The following is a 24,109-nucleotide window of genomic DNA, read 5'->3' as shown; positions in this document are numbered from 1 at the left end:
GGGGACTTTGTGTAAACTGTGTGTAAACTTGCAGCAGTAATCCACCACCTATTTAGTCGACAGACTGTGAGAAGGACTTTCTGTATTTTAAAAGAAGAAAATAATAAAAAAAACATTAGGAGGAACTTACAACAGTGAAGTATAAGTAGTAATAGAGATTTCTGAAGTGGCAGCTCCCCTGGTGCTGTGAGCCAGAAATGAAATGCTATTTTGGCCAGTTGCAGGAATGAGGCTGCCAAGAAATGAGGGACATAAACCGTGAGGATCTGGCGCTGCCAAAAGCCACACTGCAGCTACAAGTGAATATTTATGGCCCTGTGTTTGCTAGAATTCCGTCTAAAGCCATCTTATTTCATGCTGCTGGCTGACATTTCGTGTCACTTTAAACTGCACTGCAGTGGATTATCCATAATCAATTTCTATTGAAAAATAAGATTTAAAAGGCTGTAATGCACACCTTCTTTTTCTATACCGCTATCTTGAAGTTGATCATGAGCTCAACTATATTCATTTAGAATAAAATACAAAAGCAAGTTTACTTAAATACTCCAGCCGTGAATAATAATTCTAACACCTAACACTTAATTACCATTACAGATCCATCCATCCATCCATCCATCCATCCATCCATCCATCCATCCATCCATCCATCCATCCATCCATCCGTCCGTCCGTCCATTCCTCTGTCCATCCATCCATCTGTTTTTTGAAACCACTTTTCCTATTCAGGGTCACGGGCCATTGTAGAATATCAAATACAAATATATTGTACTGTTACAGATAAAAATCAAGTTTAATAAAGACCACTTTGAAAATGGAAACGTTTTCTCCATGAAAAGTTGTAGGGAGAACAAATAAACCAAAACATTAGAACTATTTCTTACTAATTAAAATTTTGGTGATTGTCATCATTTACTTTTTGATTTAATTTTGCTGGTAATAATATAATTATGTGCATATGTTTATCTACTTCTAACAGTTAAATATGCAAAAAAAGAAATATATAATCAATTTACTTAACCAGAAAAACTGTTTGTTTGCATGAGATTTTTTGATAATAGGACATGCCTAAAGTTAATAGTTGATATTCCAGGAGTGCTTCTTCCTATTTCCAATATTTTGGTTCAAAGGCTTATTGAGCAACTATGCTGAAACTTCTTTAAATGGGCAGACACATATAATAAAAACAAAGGGTACAGTAGTGTCTAATGTATAACTTCTGTGTTTATATAGGCTACAATATACTGTCAGAAAAAAGAGTACAGCCTGGTACAGATTTGTTCCTCGAGGTACAAACAGCATTAATATACCCTCAATGATACAAAAATGTTCCCCAGAGTCAATTTCTGTACCTTAAAGATACATTTGCCTACATTTATCAGACCCTTGAGAGTACAGCCCCAGTAACAAGTAATTGTACCCTCAAAGGTACAAATTGGTCCTTTTTTCTATACATGTTTATGAGCAACACAATCATACTGCGATAAACCACCCATAGTGGCCTGTAATAAACTGCCAGATACATTCAGTGTAAGAAAAGTTAAATTTTCCGGACCCTAATGTCTGTATGCCTTATCTCATAAACACATGTATAACTGCATAGAAAATATTACCCTGAATTAGGTCTATATTGTGCTGTTTTAATTCCAAATGACATTTTAGATTCCCATTTCGTGGGAGAAATCTTTTTTATATACACACTGTAATTCTTAGAAAACAAAAACAACTATGTAGATGCTTTATTTATTTTACACAAGGTTTATCTGTACAAATTAACATATGTACATGAACACATATGAAACACATTCTATAAATATGAACAATCAGTCTTGATTCTGAAGCAGACAACAGCCAAGGTCTAGACCTATTGTTTACAGTAATACAGTGAATTACATGTTGCAGAAACCCAGAGCTGTCTAGTGATTCCTGAAGGAAAATGAATGTGCAATTAGTCAGTAACGAATCTTTAAATGTAAAATGCAGGCCAATTACTTAAGTTTGTCATCTGTATTCTCTTCGGCTCTCTGAACTTGATGGCCCTCGTGCGTAGGGGCATTAGACACGTGTGATTCCCTTGCTGTCATCTTTGCCTTGAATTTCAGCGCCAGTCAAACTACTTAAAAGTAAATATGTATCAAAATACTTCGAAATAGTACAACACTGTACATTTCAAAAAACAAGCAAATAGACGTTAATGCACTAACTGCATAGCAGTGTCTGCAAAGACTTTCAAGCATTAAAAAATGACAAGTGCGACTACGGCTGTATTCGTCATAAAACGGTAGTGTTCGAAAATGGTACATATTAAATAATGTACGCACTTCCCCTGCAAAATACATCTTCAAACGATTTGCCTCTTTAGACTCCAAAAATATAACTTTATCTCTATGTTACAGTCTTTGCTTAGGCAGAAAACGTATTGAGAAGGCAATTCAGTTTGCCATTTACTGTTATCTTCACCGTAGATTCACTCAAATGCCCTTCGTTTGCTGGTGAAACATACAATAAAAGATTAAACTGCGTTAAGATGGATACCTAGTCGGCTTTGGTTCTCAGTCTAAAGATATCGAAACATTAAACAAGCGATAATTCTCAGTCAGAATTAAGTTCATGTCATTTACGAGGTGTGTTCATATAGGCTAGTCATAGTCCAAAGTTTAGCGTGATCTTAGTCGCATCTTCACTTAGGCAGGTCTTACTGTAACCTATATGTTAGAATTTTATATATTTCCTAGATTTTATCAAAAACTACTTTGTCCAAAACTGTATATATTATGTTACAGAGGAATTACTTTGACCAAAAAATAAAAAAGCAAAAATAGAAAGAACGTGAGCAGTCCGTAAGGTTATATGTAATACCCCCTGCAATTGTACACACCCGAAAAGACGATTTCCTTGTTCCAAGTTAAAGAACACGTTTATATTCGGTGAAATTATATAGTGTATAAAAACTCTATGCATATGAACTCATAAATGGTTTGTAACGTTCCTACATTCTTTAGAAAAAAAAATAGAATTTAGATTTTGACTGTTTTACGAGTCACACTGTGTTTTACGCACACCGGCAACATGAGCTCATAAACATCACTGTACAAACTTTATGTATTTATATGAGGTTTGATTTGTTTAAGACAGATAATACATTCCATAAGTCACAGGTCCACCAAACAGTCCGGGAACGGGCAAGGAAGGTCTTGGATATGAATTAGAAGGTCCGTAAACTGATGGAGATCCTACGTGAGCACCAAGGGGGAAGGGGAAGGCAAAGGCAGGTACCAGGGGCTTTGTTGCCAGTTTAAACTTTTCCAGTTCGGCCTCCTGGAGTCTCTTGGCTTTAGCCCTCCTGTTCTGGAACCAGATTTTGACTTGTGTCTCCGTCAGATTAAGTGAATTGGAGAATTCTGCTCTTTCTGCTATGGAAAGGTACTGTTTCTGGCGAAACTTTCTCTCCAAAGAAAGCAACTGTGATGTCGTAAAAGGCGTACGAGGTTTTCTGTTGTTCTTGTGTTTCCTGAGGGGGCACGGAGATGGACTGGAATGTCCTGTTTAATAAAAACAAGAAACCTGTTATTGCGCAAATTCAAATTCAAATCATTGTCATTGCTTTCGCTAATACAAAGATTCCATTCCGAATATTAAATATGCCACTATATGCCCTTATATTGCACTATGCCTTTTCTCGATAAAGTATTTGCAAGATGAATGTGTGTATTATCAAGGCTATATGTCAGTTAACATGAGGGCCAGAATATTGCCGTTTACAGTCCCAGGGGAACGCTGTTGATTCTGCCGATGAAAACTTAACACAACATTATCTCAAGGTACAGTATATCAGAAAATGATATTGTAAGCGATGGTTGTGTTCTTACTGTCTCAAATTCACACAATCTTTTTAATCCTCATAAGTTTTAAGTTCCCACTAAATCCGTTATTGAAAGGCATCAGGAAAGCTATTGCTGTTATAACTGCAGAGCTTGCAGTTTACTAGGGTAATAAAAAAATCAGCGAAGCATTTACTCGAACAATTTTACCAAAACTTACAAAGACAAGGAATTAATAATCATCATCATCATCATCATCATCATCATTATCATCATCATCAATAACAACAACAACGGCAGCAAGGAAAACAAAATTCGGATAAAACGCGACGACTAAAACGACTGTTACATTCTTATATGCCAATCGCTGTATTTTTTTCATATTTTCTAAAAAAAAAAAACGTGCACAACTCTCCAGCAAAATCTAAGCTGAAATACTTCCGTGCAAATAACAGGGCAAGCTGGAACTTACTAGGAGAAGCGGAATAAGACGAAGTCTCCATCCAGGGTCTCTGATCCTTTTCGCTAACTTCTTCATTTTCATTTCTGGTGCAGTCCGACAAACTTGCAAAACCGTCCACAGATATGTTACTCCCTGTATATATTGTCCTCGGAAGATTTTGTTTCGTTGGTTCTGCGCCAGGCTTAGAAACACCCAAATCTGCGTCAAAGGAAGAATATTGCGCTCTGCAGGTCGTTCTGTGAGAAATAAGCGATTCCACACTAAAAGGAAGACTAAAGGTTTTACTTTTACATCCTTTGGAAAACTTGTCTTTTGGTTTAATGTCTTCCTTCTCAGAATTTCCTTTCTCTTGGAGATTTAGCTCTTGGGATGGAGACCCCTGAACAGGATTCATATTACAAGAGTATGGGGCCATACAACTTTAATTGAACTGACAGTCCTGAACTGCGCCCGTGTTTCCTCAACTTCTCGGAACAGCGGTTAGCAAGATTCTTTGCATCTGGTTTAGTTTCAGCTTTTAAAGCGCCGCAGTGCCTCTTATCTCGCCGCCTTCCAATCAGCTGGTTAACTTTGGCTGATGACGTTGCCGGAGTTTCATTTGATTGGCTAATTATCGTCTCAAACACATCAAGGGAGATACGGAAAAAAAGAGGAGTAATCTTAGACGGTTTGCTGGAGATGTTTGTTGATAGCTCGGGGGCTGAAGTCGTATAGGAACATAGTCTCTAGACCAGTTTTAGAATAATTAACCAGTAGGGCAGACCCGTTTTTCTCATTAGTTGAACCCACACAGATGATTTACAGTAAAAACATCACTTGAGGGTTTTCATTAAAAAAGACAGTTGTCTGATTAACAACCATAGCTTATTTCAAATCAGTTTTTAGATTCCATATCAATATATACTAGTTTTAAAACTAACACAGCAAACAAAAAGTTGGCTAAACAAACACGTAAGGTATAAATCTACACCAATTTAAATGACACTAGTTAAAGTAATCAGTCATTAACTCGTAAATGGGATTTAACTGGCAATGACAGTCTATCACACAATATTACAGCTATTTAAGGCTTTTCTTGGTCCTTATAATGGCACAGCTAAGTGAAAAGCAACAGGCAATTGCTCACTAAAAGCTTTAAGTACACCAGACAAGTTATGGTTTGGACGGCGCCAGTGTCGGCAGGATGAAAAAGGAAGCTACCCCGGGGCAAAAATCCAAATAAGCAATTGTCTTAACAAACAAAACAACAACCAAATGAAGACAGACCGACATTTTTCATTGACGTGGAATATGAAACAAAGTTACCAACTATTTTTCAATTTTCTTTCTTTTTTATTTTTTAAATATAGAAAGTTAGTGCATGTCAGTTGATACATGCAATTTGATTTTTTTTACTCTGTGTTTAAGAAAACACTACACCCCGTTGCGGGGAGGTTGACTAGTCGTTCCAGTGTTACGTAACTGCAGTCTGTTCAAAAGTATTTTTATATTTCATCCTCAGAAATGTACGACGCATCTATACACATCAAGGCGGGATGCTGCAGACTTTCCCTCTGTACCGCAACGGTAGGCTAATGCGCAACATCAAAAGAAAATTCACTGATAGGCCTATTCTCACAGTAAGAGACCATTCCCATCACCGCCAAAACTATGCTAACACACGCCTGGCATTAATATTATGCTTTTTACGATTTAGAAAAGTTGTCATGTTATGAATTCAGATTAATCAATGGCTACTAAAACCGTGAGGCACCGAGATAGTTATTTCGCAGAATTTAAGAAGTACACTCAAATATTTTAAAGCTCATTTTCACATCATTTAAATTCATTGAGGTATGATTATATATCTTCCTGGACGATGTTGTCTGTTCCCGAAGGAGGATCAGATTTATTTACTGATGAGGGGGGTGTACAGGAAAGTAAGCTACAGGATAGCTAATTACCATGGCTTACTTTAAACAACAAATACTATAAATACTATACACTATACTATATATTATAGACTGTCTGATGAACGATAATAAGTACCGCATTATGGAAGATTAATAGATCTTATAAATATAGGCTACGCAATAGAAAAAATCCTTTAAGCCCATAGCCTTGATAACGGGCAATTTTCGTTTGGGTCAAACGAGAATTGTATATTCCGGGATTTATACTACAGCTTTTAATATTTTTTTTTCTTTCCCGTTCCTATTTTTAAATCATGCTCCTCTAAAAGGCTGACATGACACTGCTTCCGTAACTTCCACATTCTCATGGCCAGTTATGCTTTACCGGCTTCTTAATATAAGCAAAGGGCAACCACAAAAAAACCGAGTAATATGTAGTTTGTTAAAAAAAAAACAGCAACATATCATATGTAGTTTAATCGGAGGACAATTAATAATTTAACCATTAAACAATGTATTCTCTTATTTTCTCTTATATTCTACTAAAGCATGCGTTGTGTATTGCCATTAATATTGCCAATGCAACAGCAAAAGAAAGAGAAATGGTGCAGTCGGAAAGTTAAGAACTTTGCAATTCACGCTTCCGTGGAATCCTGTTGCGCTCTCTCAACTCGGAATGACGCCTGACATTCAGCAACTAGCTTTGTTGTAAAAAGACAGCACAGGCTGAGGCATCTGTAACACAGGAGGAGTGTCATTATATATTGCACAGTAAAACAACACAAACAACACGTCCCCATGCTTTTATTTGCACTTACATAACTTTTGATATAGCTAGTATACACAGGATTGTAGTACAAGCAACAGCCTTTTGTAAGTGCATTCAGAAATTCAACAACGATGTCGTTAAATGCGGTTTAAATGACTGTTTCATTAAACGCGGTTTAATTTGGCTTTGTCTGTTAAAAATGCAAGTTCAAAATGATTTTCTCGTGATGCCTCCACTATATATATATTAAAAAAAATACAATATTGGCTATTTAAATAATAATCCATGGTTTTCCCAGTAAATCCACATAATCTGTGGTTAGATTGAATTGCCGTTTGAAAAGTTTTTCCACTAATGAGTTCTTTTTTTTTTGTTGTGGATATATGCGCGGTACAACAGAAGTAAAATATAATTTTGCTTTCATAATATGAATAAATTAAACCAAAACGTATTTTTGTCTTCAGCACAAGTAGTAATTCCTAAGAGTGTTTTGGTTTTAATCTTTAGATTTTTTACAGTGATGTCTGGGTGGAAACAAATAATTGGATGCACCTTTTTCAAGTTTCCTGTTCTTTTTTCGCTAATTCACGCGATGTTTATTTTTTTTTTACCTATATAGGCCGCTATCAGCGCATTTTAAACTAAAGATACAGACGCCTGTAATGTCATCAGTTTAATTGGCTCACAACGGATTGTATACATATAAAATATACATCGTATATCACTATAAAAAGGACTTGGTCATTCATCAGAACACTTTTCACTCTTAAAAATGTTTTATTTTGTACATTCATTTTTTGGAGGTGAAACCAAAAGAATATTACTTTTATGATGGGGGCTATTAAATAAATATGTATTTTTAAACAAATTAAATATTAGCCATCTAATATCAAGACAAATTGCGAGTCATTCATGATGATACGAAATTCAACAGGGATGTTTAGCGGTTATAGTGATGTCCAGGGCCTGTCTGTGTGTTTGCTGATGAGACACAGTCAGTCATTCATGACCAGTCTGAAAGCAGGCTGTGTGCTATTGTGGAGGTTGCGGTTTTATAATGATCCCTGGATTTATCAGGACGTCAATGTAGTTTCATAATGCACCCCCCACCCCCTCAAAAAAAAAACAAACAAAAAAAAAACACAAATTGAACTGCAAGTTATCAAGCCACCATTTTCATAATGAGAAGAGGCACCTTTATTCACTGCACTTGTGTCCCGTTGTTCATTTTCAGTTCGTAACCATAGTTCTAGCATTGTATCATATAGCAGGTTTCTCATTTACAGGCGTTTTTTTTCAGCATTCATGTAGTGATCTTTTTGTGAACATATCTTACTAATTCAGTAGGTAGATAGACTTTAACTATTGCATTGACAGTCTGTTGTTATAATGCAGTAAAACATTTCAAAGCAACATGTCAAAGTCACCTAGTTCGGAGAACTCCCAGTTTAGCCGTCAAATGCAGTAGCTACATTGTATCAACATTAACATGTTTGGATGGGTTCTTTTCTCCAATAACTGAGTTTCATTTTATAACCCCATATATTCGTTTCGAATTAGTTTTTTCTTTAGAGTGATACTATCGGGAGAACTGCAATTTCCACAAGCAGATGAAAAGAAAAATTCAACGGAACGTAGCACCATTTTTAAGGAACATACTTATAAGGAACATACATGTAATGCTGTGGTCTGTTTGCAGAAACCCTTATATGTGAAATTTATATGAGGCCCATATCAATGCCAATTCACAGCAAGATATATTGGATATGACATGCAGAAATATTTATGAGAAATATAAAAATCATCAAAAAATTATTCCGAAAGCAGTTTACGTGCCGTTTTATTGACTTAATATTATTTTACAAGGGAATTACACTTGCAGGCTTGAGTTTTGAAATGTAGTCAGTTGCAGAGTGCCGGTACTATGTTAGGTTTTATTTCCTTAACAGAGGATCGACCCCCTTTTGTATGATTTCTCCACAGGCCATTGGCCTCCTTCTGTGGGGACCTGACTGCTTCCAGGATGGTAGGGCTTTGCTTACTCGTCCCACTCTACACAGCTCCTCAGGCCAAGAAAGACCTTAGCTTTGCTCAGTGGTAGTGAATTCCTGTGTGTATGAACCCTTCCGTTGGGGTGTTGGCATGGGAAATGTATGGGTGGATCCTCCACAAGCAGTCAACTGCCTCTCAAATTAGGGACACATTATTCTGTTTAATTCTAGCATGAAAGAAAGGGACAGAAAAATAGGGATTAACCATAGTAGCATCAAGGTGGAAATACAGTAGGCCATTAATAATTGCTCCCTCTGGTAGATCAGGTTGATCAGGTGAAATACATACAAAGCAAGGTCTATCTATTTGTTCTTCACATATAGAAATCATGTATCATGTCATATAGCATGGATAAAGTTTTTGCATAGATAGATAGATAGATAGATAGATAGATAGATAGATAGATAGACAGATGGAAAGGTGGATAGATGGATGCAGAAACTTTATTGATCCCAAAGGAAATTTCAGGGTGTTATTGCACCAGATAAATTCAACAAAAATAAGCCAGAAAATATAACTCATACTTCCACAACTCTAATACTTTGTATGGGAATTTAAAATTATATCAAATACTTTTTTTTTCCGACCATAAAATATTCTTGCTTATATTTACGTACTACATGCGATATATACAGCTTTTACATACTATTCTCATTACAGGAAAAGTCACATAGAATCTAAAAATAAAAATGTTTTTGAAGACTGTTTTGAAGTCATTTTGCAGTATTTCTGCTGCATTCAAATTAATATACGAAGCACATTGCATCTATTTTTGTAATGCACATTGCATTTATTTTTATATATAAAGGCATAGTGATGGTTAAGAATGTGTAATAGTAATATTTACAAAGTAATGTTTTACAGTATTACAGTATGCTGTTTCTTTTTCATGCCAAATATATGTACGATGTTGTTGTGCATTACAAAAACAGGTAAGTGCCCTAAAGTAAGCAAATATGCTTTTTCACAGAGTGTTATAACTGTTTTGTATTTAGTAAATGAAATCTGTAAATTAAAAACATTTAAAAGGACATAAAAGAAACAAAACAAAAGCAATAAGCTTAATGACTGGATTATAAAATACTGTAGAAATGAATATTCTTCGTCTCTGATTTGCATTTGTTTCCATAAGCAGTCTGGCAGAAAATATGAGCCCAAAGTTATATCATTGTCGAGAGATCTGTGAATTGTTCTCTGCACCAGAGAATTCCGCTGGACAGCATTAGCACATCTGTCTGCAAGCAGGAAGTGAAACATAGCTGGTTTGAGGGAGAAGACAATAAGACCAGCAAGCCTACATCAGAAAGGTGGAGCCACCGAAATCTGGTGTTTCAATTGGCTCCAAGCATGAAGCCCACTTAAATCTAATGGCAGGACTTCATTTGAACAGGTCATCATTGTAAAGTCAACAGATACTACTAAGTTGGAGTAGTTCTGCATGGAAGACTTCACTAAAATTCCAAGGTGCCCCGAAACACTCATCAGTATCTACAGGAGGTGCCTGCTTGCAGTCATTGCTGATAAGCTGGTATAACCAATTATTCACTGTGCAATTAAGTTTACAGAAGAGGCCTTATGTGTTACATTATTTAACAAATATCATCATTTTATGTTACTAAAAAGAACTATATTTTGTTATACCCATAATTCCAATGTGGAAAATAAAAACCAAAAGATGTGCAGCACCAAAGCCTTGCACTTCCAGGCTTTTCTTTGGATGCTCTGGTTTCCTCCCACTGTCCAAACACATGAAATTAGGCTAATTGGCATCTTTAAACTGCCCATAGTGTGTGAATGTGCGTGTGAGTGCCCTGGTATACAAGCATCCCATCCAGAGACGTTCACAGTATCTTACTCTGTGGTGCCTGGGTCCCCTGCAACCCAGACCAGCAGGAACAGTTGGAAGATGGATGGATGGATCAGTAATGTAGCCCCCATGAATACTATCAAAGCAGGCAGATGCAGATTTAGTAGCTAGGCATTAGATTTTGTCCAAGTACTCAATGTAACTGAGCGATAAATAAAAGCGTTTTACAAGCAATCTTGTTACTATTAGCAGGACGAAAAAATATCTTTGATTCTGCCACTCAGAAAGTTGGCATAAAAAATACACAAGAAAAAAATACACATTGCCAAACAATTAATTATGAGGTCTTTCTTTATATATCTTTTTAGATTCTAGTGCGCACCTTAAGAAATGAAAGATAGCTCAGTGCTCTAACAAACGTCATTATCAAACATCCCAGGCAGCAGCTAACACAATCAAATTAAGCATTCACTATGTGCAATTAGTCATATTCTGTTTTTGAATTCTACTTATGAAAAGCGGTCTGGCGATGCACAGAAAATCTATGATAAATACATGCAGCATGCATTGAAAAGTATTGATGAATTAAATTCATTACCATCCCCCCCATTTTGGTGTTGTTCATGGGAAACAGAGAAGAAAATGTAACTCAGAAAATCTGCTGAATCTGTTGTTCGAGGTTAAAAACAGATTTCCCCCCTTCGAGGTTTAAGGTAATTACAGACACTTACTTAAATACTTACACCTGAAAAGTACAAACAGATCCATAAGCAGTAACAGCCCTGGGGTTGTGTACCTCTCATTGAGCCAAATTTAAGGGTGATGGTTATAAGTAAGTGTAACAACATGTAGAGCTTTTTCACTCCAGTATTAATGATGTTTGAGATGTAATGATCTGCACAATGAATTGATCTGTACGATTTCAAAATGATAGCATGGCCAATAATATGATCTGTCTGGAGATGTGACAACATCAAATCCTCAGAGATATTAATGTGACTGAATGATTGGCTGTTTGACTGGAGTGCTTTGTTACAATGTACGACTGAAATCCTGTTTGAAAGATGCCCAGTGCTTTTAGGCAAGAGGTGTAATTAATCTTTTGTGACATCGTGCTTCGTCTCTAACATGCTGTCAGCGGACTTCTAATTATGGGATTTTTTTTTTCCACATTGTTCTTTGTTGTGCTTCTGCAAATGTTCTGCAGTTTTACTTTGTTTACCCAAATCAATTGGATAATGCTGTGTCTTCATAATGCTTGTCTCCCCCTTTTGGATGTACAGATTAAATTTAAGAAATCCATCAGTGGGACTATTGCCAAACCTTTACTATGATAATTTCAAAAACAGAAAAAAAGAAATTAATGCTTCTGCTCCATACTTATGCGTTACCTTGTTATTGTTGTACACAACAATAGTAACAATTCTACTACTACTACTACTACTACGAATAATAACAACTACTACTATTACTAACAATGACAATAACATCCCAACTCCCACAGATGTGTGAACTAACTCTTATTGTCCTTGCAGCCCCACATCTTGAGTGTCTTGATTCATGTACCCTTGTTAAACGGACTGAATTGACTACATTAATTACAACTAAATCATGCACTTGTTTACTAGCTCCTTAACTCCTACATGCACAAGTCTAATTAAACGGTGTCTGCCTGTAATTAAGAAACCACCACTAAACATGATATATTGATCTCAATTCCAAATATTCTCCCATGATCTTTCTGAATTTCCAAAGTCCAGTGTCTCAACTAACAACTGTAAGGACAAAACACTCTCCAAGCTACTGACTTCCGTAGATGTAATGTTTCATGCATCTTGAACTGCTGACTTTTTGCTTGTTTATAGCAAAATAGATTTAAGCCATTCATTTGTCATTATATAACATAACATCAACTAAACAAAATAGCAGAAAAATACTCCACGGATTTGGGAATTTTCTGGATTTGGGAATTTTCTGTACAAGCATGATCAATCTGTTAGTACTGAATGGTGGATCTAGCAAATTGTCAATCAAGATCAAAGATTTGTTTAACTTTGTCAGCATAGAGAAACTCTATTTCACTAATAGGTTTACTCACACAATGACAAATTCTACAATAAAATAACTTGGTATTACATTTTTTTTCAGCAGCAAACTTTTGACACTTTAGAGACATTTGAGATCCCATTACTGATTTACTTGTCTTTATGACTGCAGCTATCTTGTTGACCAACTTTTGTTGACGAAATTCTCTGGCTCGTGGTTTGTCTTTGAGGGCTATTATAATGTCACTTAAACTAAATGAAAATGAAAGTAGGTAACTATTGTTTGCATTCTCTTCTTCCACTCTAATAGAGTTCATAGATAATGAGCCTGATCCTGTCTACAGATTTGTGTGGGTGTGTTACCCCCCCCCCAGTACACTGCCTGTGGCAACAGGATCACTAGACAATGAGTACCAAATTTTATTAGTAGACTGTCAGACTGCTTTTTGGGAACATTCTTGTGAAAATGCACTGTAAGTCCATAATTGCAGCATAATTGATGCTCGTTATTGTGTGTTTATAATGCCAACTGATGCTTTTACATTAGTGACTCCTGTATTTCATGTTACTCAGGTGTGTATTGTGCTATAAGCATGTGCAGCTGTCAAAACAACATAGAATTGTTTTATACATTTTACGCAAATAATATTTCCAAGTCTGTTCTGGAAAACTCTTTCACTGATGTTCTGTATAGTGGTATTAGTGACAGGATGGTGATATATGCACATGGGTCATTCGGAATTATCTGTTGGCATTGATGACAGCATTATATAGTATTTGTGATACTGAGCTAATATTAGCACGAGGTAAAATATAGTATATCCTTAAAATGAATAAAAGCGGCAAGCCATTTCCAACATCAAAACAACATTTGCCCCAGGAACCTTGCCTACAGTTAGCTTACAGCCATCCAGCAACCTCTGCACTCTGAATTTACGCCAACATGTATCAAGGCTGACACTGTGGCTGCACAAAGTAGAAAAAGCTGAATCTTCCAGTAACTTATTAAACAAAACGCATTTCCAGAAATACAAACAACATGCAAAGTCAGACTAGAGACGTCTCATTCAGAGCTGATACAGAATTCGACAGAGCTTTTTGCAAATATCCTGCATCTGATATTATACTCCCCAAAGTAAACAATGTCTATAAATGTGATATAAAAAATGCATATAACAATTTCTTGATCTCTGCTTACTGTAAAAGTTAGAAGTTACAGTCATGCCATTTAATTGGAGACAGGACAGTGATAGGTGATCTGATCCTGGTGAATGGACCAGTTGTTTGGACGGTGTGTAGGTGATAAAAAATCATCCTCAAATTGTTTTTAGAACGACTGCTGAAACAAATCCCACTGCTAGTAATCTAACTGTTTCTTAACGGGAATTAGAAAGAAATAGCATTAAACCAAAAAGAGAACAGTTTCCAAAGGCCTTCAAAAACATTTTTCTGTGGAAATGAACATAGTAGAAACATAAATCAATGAATATAGGTTCTGGGGAGCAGAGACAAATTCTGGCTTCCTCATGTGACCATAATCTAACTAGGAATGTCACCACATTTCCTACAGTCTGAGTGGCTGAAATTCACAAAAGCCTATGGAACAGCATCAATTATCCTTTATAGATTAAACCAAATTTTTGACATTGCGAAGCCAGTAACTGCTTCATATATTACTAGAAGGTTACGTGAATTGCCGATGGTTCTTTTTCATTTCATTGGGGAGGGCAACGAAAGCTTGCTGCGTGGAAAAATAGAACGATGCAAGTTAACGTTGAAAAAAATGTAAAACGCATTTGTTTTCACCGCAGCTGATATGCATCTGTAAATAAACAAAATACAATAATGGGTAATTGCTTATGAATGAAACATGAAAGGCCATGTCTCAACAAAAGAAGAGTTACTACAATTTTTTATATAAACATGCCCAATTTAAACTTGGCTTGACGTTCATATTTATCATGAAGAATCAAATGCGTGTACTACATCATTCCACAGTGTTAACCAGCTCAAGCTGAAATGGAATCTCTTTAGACAGACTTCAGCATTGTCGGACAGAGGAACGTTACTGTAAAATGTTGCTTCTTCCTTCAGGGGTTTCAGGATTGAGTCCAGCCCGCCCTTGTATCTGTGAGGGATATACATGTCAACCTCTTTTTATGTGGATGTTATTTAAGTCGCTTTGCTTCTTTCCTCAATGTAATGACATGCTGATCAAGTGAACTTTTGACTCAGATGTTATAGATTTTGCACGCGGGTACGTGCCCTGTCATGTACTGGCTTCCCTCCCTTACCCTGCCTCACACCTTCTGCTTCCTGGGATGAGCTCAGGAAACTCCTACAACCTTAAGTGGATGAAGGCATCATCGCAAATGGATACATTTATCGCGCGATTGTCTTTTTATGAATCGACCAGACCGGCCTCATCATGCAATATGCCACATGAATGTCAATTGTTGCACATGTACTAGCAGAATGATGCCTATTAGTCAAAAAACGCTTGTGAAAAAGCTTAGTTCAAATGATAAATATTTAACTAAATAATGCAGGATGGCCCAGACACAGTATTCATAGATATTGGAAACAATTGTAAGTAAGCATGTAAATGGATGTGAGATTTGTTTTGGCAGAACAAAGGAATGAATATGGCTGAGCCTCTGGCTAAATTAGCACATATTTTCATTGTCATTTTCAAGAATTCTTTAGCCCTGAATATTCCTTCCTTTAACATTTTGTGAGCCTTTATAATGGGTGATATTTTGTGAGTGTGATAGTGGGCATAAAAGCAAACTAAAGGCTAGAAGTAAAAAACAAGACAACCTTCCATGTGCATTTTCCATCACGGTGATAAGAATATAAAAAGAATAGGAAGAATTTTTTCAAATTTATTCTCATTTTGAAAAGAATAGAGAGGTTTGTTTCCAATACAAGGGAAAAAAACATGAGGAACTATTAAGGCAAGATAGTTCACCGGAACATCAGAACAGAGCAAAGAATTTATTCAGAGTGCCAGTGGTTCTTATATTCTGAGGTTTCTGATAGAAAAAAGTGACCATTTTATTTTCCCACACTGCACTAATCACATTGGTACAATAAAATCATCAAAATGCCTGGTTTTACCAAGTAATACAGAGTGGTGGAAATAAGAGATGTAATACTAATATTGTTTCGTAAATCCTTCCTTCAAACTGCACTGTCACAGCTGATCATGTGACAGGAGTCAAATAGTCCACGGGTTTGCATTATTGTATTTCACGTCATATAACCGAAACGTCCGTTTCAATGCTGAAGCATCATGACATCATCAGAGCTGGTTTGCTTCCTCCATAAAAAAAAATTATGTATATGATCCCTGACTGACTGTGCTTAGCAGAAGGGAAGGACTGAAAGAAGCAGGTCGGATGGACTGTTTTTGAGATCACAATTCCAGACTCTTCCCATGGAATTCCTAAGAACGGGACGGATGTGTGTTGAAAGGGCCGCCAAGTAAACAGGCGTTAAATTGTCTTTCAGAATGAGTGACATGGCTTTTGAAAGGTAGAGAAGACTCTGTCAGAGTATGGGTAAAATCCTGTGACTAAAAAGATCTAATGGAACCGCATAACGTTTTATTTTTTTTTGTTATTATTCCTGACCAAAGCTTGGTTTTCATCGCACTTTTCTATGCAGGCAGAGGGAACTGGGAGGGTGAACGCTTTGTTGTGCCATTGCCTAATGAGCTGGAAAATACAATTGCACTTTTCTGACTGTGAAAATTGCTTTGAGGGCATCATAAATTAGCTGCTGGAAGATACTTAAACTAATGAGTCTTTGTGTGCTCAGCACATTGCCCCTGTGTCAGGGAGAGTCCCATTGAAGACACCGTGAGCGATGAAGGACCAACAATCGTGGTATTTGGGTGACTGCAGTCACTCTGAATGGTCTCACTTGTTTCAGTCTCGGTCTTGGGGCGCTGCAATTTGCATGGGTACTTTGAAGTAGGTTACAGCCATGCCCAGAAAGCTAGTGTTTATTTATTTATTTTTATTTAGCGTCTAGCTAGCTTTCTATGGCTTTTTTTTTGTTTTTTTTTTTGCATTTCTGGCATGTCACAGAGTGTCATTTCATTTCGCATCCACCTTGAATGCGTGTTATGAACAAAGTAATACTAAAGCAGCACTGTCCATGCGATTCCAAAGTAAGGAAAACTGCAGCGGTGACACAGTTGTAACGCAGAGACGGTTAAGTCTGCACAAATACCAATTCCGTATAATTATTGTTTTAGATCTATTTTCACCGGCAGTATTGTTGTCAGTCTCCATATTTACACAGTAAATCCCTTCCACCAAGACATTCTTTTCTTCTATAACTGGAAAATAAAAGGGAGCGAGCAAACAGTTTTTTTTTTGTTCTTGTCACTTGTGTTCATTTCCAAGGCCTCTGTCCTCTTGACCACGCCGCAAGGCATCTGTTGCTTACAGCCAGCACATTTCTGCATTCTAATGCCCTCTTCCTGCTGAGTTGTTAACTTTTGCTCTATGTAATTGATGGCTTCCACACTTCAGATAGGTTCTTAACCCTTTCTTAGGCAATTGTCCCTGATATGTCTTGTAGGGGTCTTTGTTTCTGTTGTTGTCCTTTACAGGATGGTTATAATGGACGGAGACAAAACCCCTTCCCATGATATTTAGTAAACTTTGAAGGGCACTTTTCATTCATATTTTGCAAGCTTGGCACATGCCTTCTGTTACTAAGTGGCATTGCTTTGAAGGGCTCTACATCTTCCATTATTTGGCCCACTAGGTACCCAGACTTACAGCCCTGGCAGCTGTTGAGCCTTCTGAAAGGCTATAGACCCCTCTCTGCAGGTGAGCTCTCCTGCCAAAGCAATTTCCAGTCAAAAGCCCTTTCAGGATTTCAATGGGAAGCTGACTTCGTATGTGCCACTTCTCAGAGTGCCTTCACAATGATGGCATTCTCTAAGCATGCAGCTCATATGGAGTGGAACCATTTTTGTCTTTTTTTGCCTTTGATAGGAGCCAATGACTGGCACAAGCCCTTTCTGCTCACGGGTCAGGACATTTATTATTATTATTATTATTATTATTATTATTATTATTGCTGTTATTGTTTTCATGTGATCTCTTGTATAATACTTAAAAGGTACTTATAAGTAAAAGTACTTCCCTAAAAACCTTGCTCTGTTCTTTTCCCAAGACTGTTGGCGAGCTAGGCTATCTATTTATTTGGTTACTTAAGTATAATTACCCTCTTTGAAGCCCCAGAGAAGCAAATAATTTTCTCTGCCCCCAGGCAGCAATGGCAGCATATCCAACGACCCCCCCTGGCCTGTAACTGCCGGAGCACCACAGAAAGGGTAGCTCCCATACAGGGAAGAAATAATACAGGCAGAACCACTCCATTTCACCTTCTTTTCATCCCATTCTTTGAAACTTTTATTGAGAACAGCTTTCAAAGCCATATCTAATACTTAGAAGTGGGAAGCTGAGGGGTGGGGGGGCGGGGGGGGGGGGGGGGGGGGCTCTGTAGCCTAAGGCTGACCGATGAAGTCACAGCAGCATTTTGCCAGCATTCATGCTGTATGTGTGTGTGTGTGTGTGTGTGTGTCGGGGGGTATTGTGAAAACACTACACCCACAGTTCACACCCATATGCTGCATTTCATCTGTTCCTAATAATAGAAGCTTTAAAAAAATTAAAAACCAAGGTACTTAAGAGCTGAACGCTCACATTTGCGAGGGAATCTTACACCAATAGTTATTCTTCAGAAAATGCAACACAACAATACAGTGCTGCAAATATTTGACTAAAGCAATGTTTAAGTTTGGGGAAAAGATAAATATGTATACTGTACAGGTCAATATAGTTTTGAAATTAATTTCTTTTGACTCAAATTCATTCACAATGTAACATACAGCAATGACACACAATGTAAGTTAAGAAAATGATTGTGCAAGTTCATTTTTGTGAATTGTTGCTTTAATTCAGATACAAAAATGCCCAGGCATTTGATTGTAGTTCTTAAAACTGAATGAATCAATCAATGAATCAGTTTATTATTGTACCTAAATAACTTTTGTAAACTGATAAAATTTTTTAGTTAACATTTTTTGAAAAGATATAAAAGAAAATGCAAATCTACTGTTAGCTTCTGTACTGTTACCGCAATAGTTCAGAAATACCAGTATTACTGGAAGGAGAGAAATGAAATAAAGTGGACTTATATTGCACGTAAACTAGTAATTTTTGCTTTGGGGTTTTAAAAGAGAATGGTTTTCTGCATATATACCAGATGTTAATGATTTTGTAACATATCAGCAGTAAGATTCTGCCAAAAAGGCTTCCCTTTGAGATATATTTTTCAGTAAACCATTAAAAAAATGGTAAAGTAATTGCTAACCATTTCAACAGCAGTTGTGCTTTTATTTCTTCTTCTGGTTACCATGAGCTAAGGCCATTTACCCTTTAATAAAGGTCATTTACCCATGTGTAAGGCTTGTTTACTTTTATCCTGTAGTCAGACCTGTTGCGTGTGTTCAATAAGGTCATTGTGAACTTCAGAGATTGATATATACCATTTTGTGTTTACTGCAACATTTAGTGTAACGCTTAAGAGTCACATCTCTGATGCAATGGGGCAAGGACCTTGATCTAGATTGTATACATTGATGACTTTAAGAAATCTCCATCCATCCATCCATCCATCCATCCATCCATCCATCCATCCATCCATCCATCCATCCATCCATCCATCCGTCTTCAAACCACATGTCCAATTGAGAGTAAGAAAATTTCATGCCAATATCTTTCAAGTACAACACAGTGAATAGCAGATCGCAATAAATATTGTAACACATGTATTTCAGTGGATTACCTCTTAAAATAATATTTTATTATATTTCAAGGCTTTCCACTCCGGTTTCTAGTGGCTGTGTAGTTAATGACAAACTCAGCAGTGACACAGTCATTTATTGTGTCACCCCAAACGTACATGTCTATATTTCCCTTAACAACGGATCACTTAACAACAGTGGCTTTCCTGGTAAAGGTTTTAATTCAGAGTTCAGTCTGAGTTCAGTATTCAGATTCTATTTCTGTTCTATGTCATCCGCCCATTTTGGCTTGGATCACTAGCAGCAGAACATAGCTAACGTTGCGCTTCAGTGGAACAAGTCAATCTCAGTTCACCTCTGCTTGGGCATTTTGTGGCGAGAACTCCTTGTTCCTTCCACCTCTCATTCAGCTCGAGCAGTTCTGTTTATGTTACCTCTTAGAAACTCTGTTACAAAACTTCAAAATTAAATCAAACTAAAATAATGAATATGTAGGACACATTCAACAGACAAAACTATTCAGGGCAGGGCAATATTAGCGAGTGGAAATTTTTGTATAAAATCAGCCACATGTATATGTTACTTGTGATAAAATACACAACGATGACTATCCATATCCAAGTATAATAGGATAAAACTCAATTCTCAGAAATATGTGGTGTGCAGGTGAACAACATGGACCCAGCAGATGTGAGTTTAAGTTCTGGAAATAGGCCGTATGTAGAATTCAGGACTCCAGTAAAATATCCAGGTATGTCATGACACAACTGTCTTCCCTTCCTTGATGGGGCAAAAAACGTCTTTGGCTCTCCAGTGCCCTGCAAAACAAACGCGTTTAGCTTATATGTTGTATATAAGCCAGGTATGCATGTAAATTTCATACCAGCAGAGCTTTTGTAGGCTGCCTCCATATTACATGGCTATTAAATTCATTTAACAAAATGCATGTTCTCCCTGCACAAATCTGTATTTATGAGGATAGTATAAATAATTAATTTATGCCATTTTTCCACTGACACCAGTGATATGCGCCCCCCCCCCCCCCCACTCATTGTATGAGAGTTGAACTGGACGAAAGTAAAGTTTTAAGCTCTCCTGGAAACTTGGAAGCATTATATAAGAGACCAACTTTGACAATGCATGTAGAAGCAGTGTTTTTGTGAGACTTGTGGCGGAATAATTTTTATGGCAATAAACAAACAAATAAACATCTCAAAGGGAAAGTTTCTTAATAAACGTATTTAAAATTACTGATGTCCTATAACTCGTCTCTTGGAGGACATAGTTCCAAAGGGTCCAAGTTGTCAGTTAGTAAATGTACTGTTTACGGTATACTTTGGTTAATAAGTGTCTATATATACAATTGAAAAATAAATATACAATGCATTTCAGCAGAGGCATACCATCAAAATAGATATTTACTGTAATTGCAATATACTTCAAAATATAAACGTGAAAGAGTCTGTATATGTTCCAATGAAATTTAGCCAACTTTCAAATTTCAGCTTCAATTAAGGATAAATGTTAACATGGATTTTTTTACCATGGAAATTCATATCAGAATCATCTTTATTTATGAGGAACTGTGCAAGTACAGGGATATTCTGGTTTGTTTGGTGCTGTTTACAAATGAAATACGGTGCATATAGTAAGAACATGAAACAAGCAGGAACAAAGACAGGTAAACAACAGACATGAGGGGTGAGACACATGAGGGGTGAGTTGAGCACAACAAGGGGAACTGGACTGGTTGCCAGTGAGAAATAAAGTGCAAATCAGAATAGACAAATTTTATAATACAGCTCTTTCATTATTAGAGTCTAATAGTGGTGCCTGTAGTAGAAGATGTGGTGACTAAGAGGTCTTGTTGAGAAGTGCATGGGGAAATACCTGGGCAGGTGCTGGGATTTCCTGCTGGTCAGAGATCAGCAGCATTTCCCAGAAGTGCGTTTTTTGAACCAGTGGGGGCAGATGATTCTTTTTGTTGGTCACATCGAAGGTTTTCATGGAAGTAGGTGGTGTAACACAAAATGCTGAAATATCTGGGGAAAGGAAAGGAATGCAACGGAGTGCTTCTGAGTGACAGCAAGTCCGAGCTACTAGAGTATGATTTGAATGTGTGTACTATATGAACATTCCTTTTGTACAACACATGAGGGAGCAACAGGTAAATCAGGTGAGCAGGGAAAAAAATATCGGGTCACACTGACACCTTTTCTGTGAACAAGGAAAACTTTTAAACTTTTAACACGATACTCCCTACAATCACACCTGCACTGTCCCCGCGTGTTCCGACGAAAACCAACTGAAATGCAAGCATTTAATTTCTAAGCCTTTATAAAGTTATGCCTCTTGTCTTCCATCCTTGCTAATGGCAACTGAGCAGAAACTGACCACTCACTCTATCAGCAGAAGTTATTAAGACAAAACACAGAAAAAAGTAACAAAGGCGTATTCTTAAGGACAAAATTGACTGTACAAGTGGGACCAAGTAGCCACACAGCTCCTGGTTAGCATCAGCCTCCCTTCTGTTTACAAACACCTATATTTAACTAGTGACATTGCCTAAAACAGGTGTAAATACTGGACTACTTTCCTACAAACAGTGAAACAACATCCTGGGTAGAAACCAGTAGACAGAAGTATGCTATTGTTTAGCATTTGCGTATCTTCAAATCAGTAGATGTAGTACATGATCTTGGGGTGTGTAGGGGGGGGGGTGTATGGGTACTATGCCAAGAAACATAGCTCAAAGGGGCGGATCATCCTTGGATGCTCACCCACTGCAGTACAAACATTTATAGATTCATACTCAATTTAAATATACCAGTTATCCTAACTGCATGCCGTTGGGCTGGGGGAGGAAACCAGAGAATTCGGAGGGAGGCCAGGCAAACGGCATGAAAAACAGGGATTCAAACCCTGGAGGTGTGAGGTAATGGTGCTACCCACTGAACCGCCGGGCTGCCCTTATTATGACAAATGAATAAGCCACAAATGCAACATGAAAGAAAACAATTCATACCAAAAATGCACAATTGAAGCTGTTAGCGGCAGTAATACAACCAGTAGTGATTCTTCATAGTAACAATGTAATGAAAGATAATTTTCTTATAAGATTATTTTGAATTCGTTATTCTGGAGGGAAATTTATTTCCAGATTTTTTAAAGTATATAAGAAACGAAGGAGTTCAGCTGAAATATCTGCTGTCAGGGTCGGTGCCCATCTGGCCCTGTCCTGTTTGCCTTCTCCCTGATTGTGTGGTGTTGCTCTCGTGTGTTTCCCTAGTTCCTGGGCTGCTTCGTGACTCTATCGGCTGAGCATGTGACTCACTGGTAGACATCCCTCTTTTATGAGTTTGAGACTGATCTGAGGCCAGTCTCACCTTTTGTTTATTATTTTGGTTTCATTTTATCCCTACATGTCTGGTTTTGTTAATGTCTTTGCTTTTAAGTCCTTGTTAATGATTACCCTGCCCGTGCCCTGTTTGTGTTCTGTTTTACTTGTGCTCCTAGTCTCTTCTAGTGTTGATAGCCCCTGAGTGTTTGTTAATATTTCCTAGTCTCTATTGCCTGTTACTTGTAATATACCCAACCTGTTCCTTGTTGCCCGAGTCCTTGTGATTGGTCGATTTGGTTATAGTTCTCACCTGTCCTGTGTTGTGTTTCGTTAGTAGCATATTTAAGTGCCTATTCTTGTTATGTTTCCCTATGGTGCTGTGTGATTATTAGTTGTAGTTACCCTGTGTTGGTTATTGTAGCTTCCTCTGTTCCTTGGTATCATTGTTCCTGGTGTTGCTCGCTGCCTTAGTTTAGTTTTGATCCCTTTCTGTTTTGTAAAATAAACCCTAGTTTGCTTGAGCCTCGACATGGACCATTTTTCCTTTGCCATGACCCGCCATAACATCACCTTACTAGCCCATTTGTTCTCTTACTTCATCAGTACATGACATGTTGATTTACAAAATCACCAACAAACAAGGAGTATTAGAAGGTTGCCCGACTTTCTCATTATGGAGTTCCTCTGTTTGTGTTCACATAATCCAGGTCACGTCTTGACTATTATATCTGCCCGGGAAATGAAAGTCATCCAAGAAAAGCTTTATGCCTGTTCAGTTAAATTCTGGACGAAATGTTGACAGTAGCCAGACATGTCTAAAGTTTTTCACATTGTATTTTATTCAATGCACTTAATATACACAGCATGTTGGCTTTACTTGATATGCTTGAAAAAAGAATATATACAAAACCCCCTAAAGCTACCTGTGGTTTTTACAGACATATAATCAAGATGTTGGATGTTGGTTCCAGACTGCCTGATAGACAATGCTTAAGAGAAATCCTCATTGTTTTCCAGCTTTTCCCTCCACATCACTTTGTCCAGTAAAATATACAATGAAAATTGCATACAATTACAGAGTATCTCTA

The 24,109-nt window shown here is 37.3% G+C and overlaps 1 protein-coding gene across 1 annotated transcript; it reads right to left on the bottom strand.

Annotated features, from left to right (window-relative positions):
• Positions 1 to 1,724: 1,724 nt before the first annotated feature.
• msx1b (muscle segment homeobox 1b) lies at positions 1,725 to 4,789 on the bottom strand. Its single transcript, XM_048988129.1, has 2 exons — positions 4,294 to 4,789; positions 1,725 to 3,542 (listed from the first exon to the last, which is right to left on the bottom strand). Exons 1-2 carry the CDS (start codon positions 4,697 to 4,699, stop codon positions 3,127 to 3,129), a joined length of 822 nt encoding a protein of 273 aa, XP_048844086.1. The 5' UTR covers positions 4,700 to 4,789; the 3' UTR covers positions 1,725 to 3,126.
• Positions 4,790 to 24,109: the final 19,320 nt, after the last annotated feature.

This window comes from Brienomyrus brachyistius, chromosome 20, assembly GCF_023856365.1.
Source record: "Brienomyrus brachyistius isolate T26 chromosome 20, BBRACH_0.4, whole genome shotgun sequence".
NCBI lineage: Eukaryota > Metazoa > Chordata > Actinopteri > Osteoglossiformes > Mormyridae > Brienomyrus > Brienomyrus brachyistius.
This window is presented reverse-complemented; position numbering and strand designations above follow the sequence as displayed.

What these genes read in the sequence shown, in the direction of transcription:
- msx1b (XM_048988129.1), bottom strand. Translation starts at nt 4,699, where the DNA reads ATGGCCCCATACTCTTGTAATATGAATCCTGTTCAGGGGTCTCCATCC. An exon ending in GTCTTATTCCGCTTCTCCTA is followed by an intron (nt 3,543 to 4,293) that starts GTAAGTTCCAGC and finishes TTTATTAAACAG; the next exon opens with GACATTCCAGTCCATCTCCG.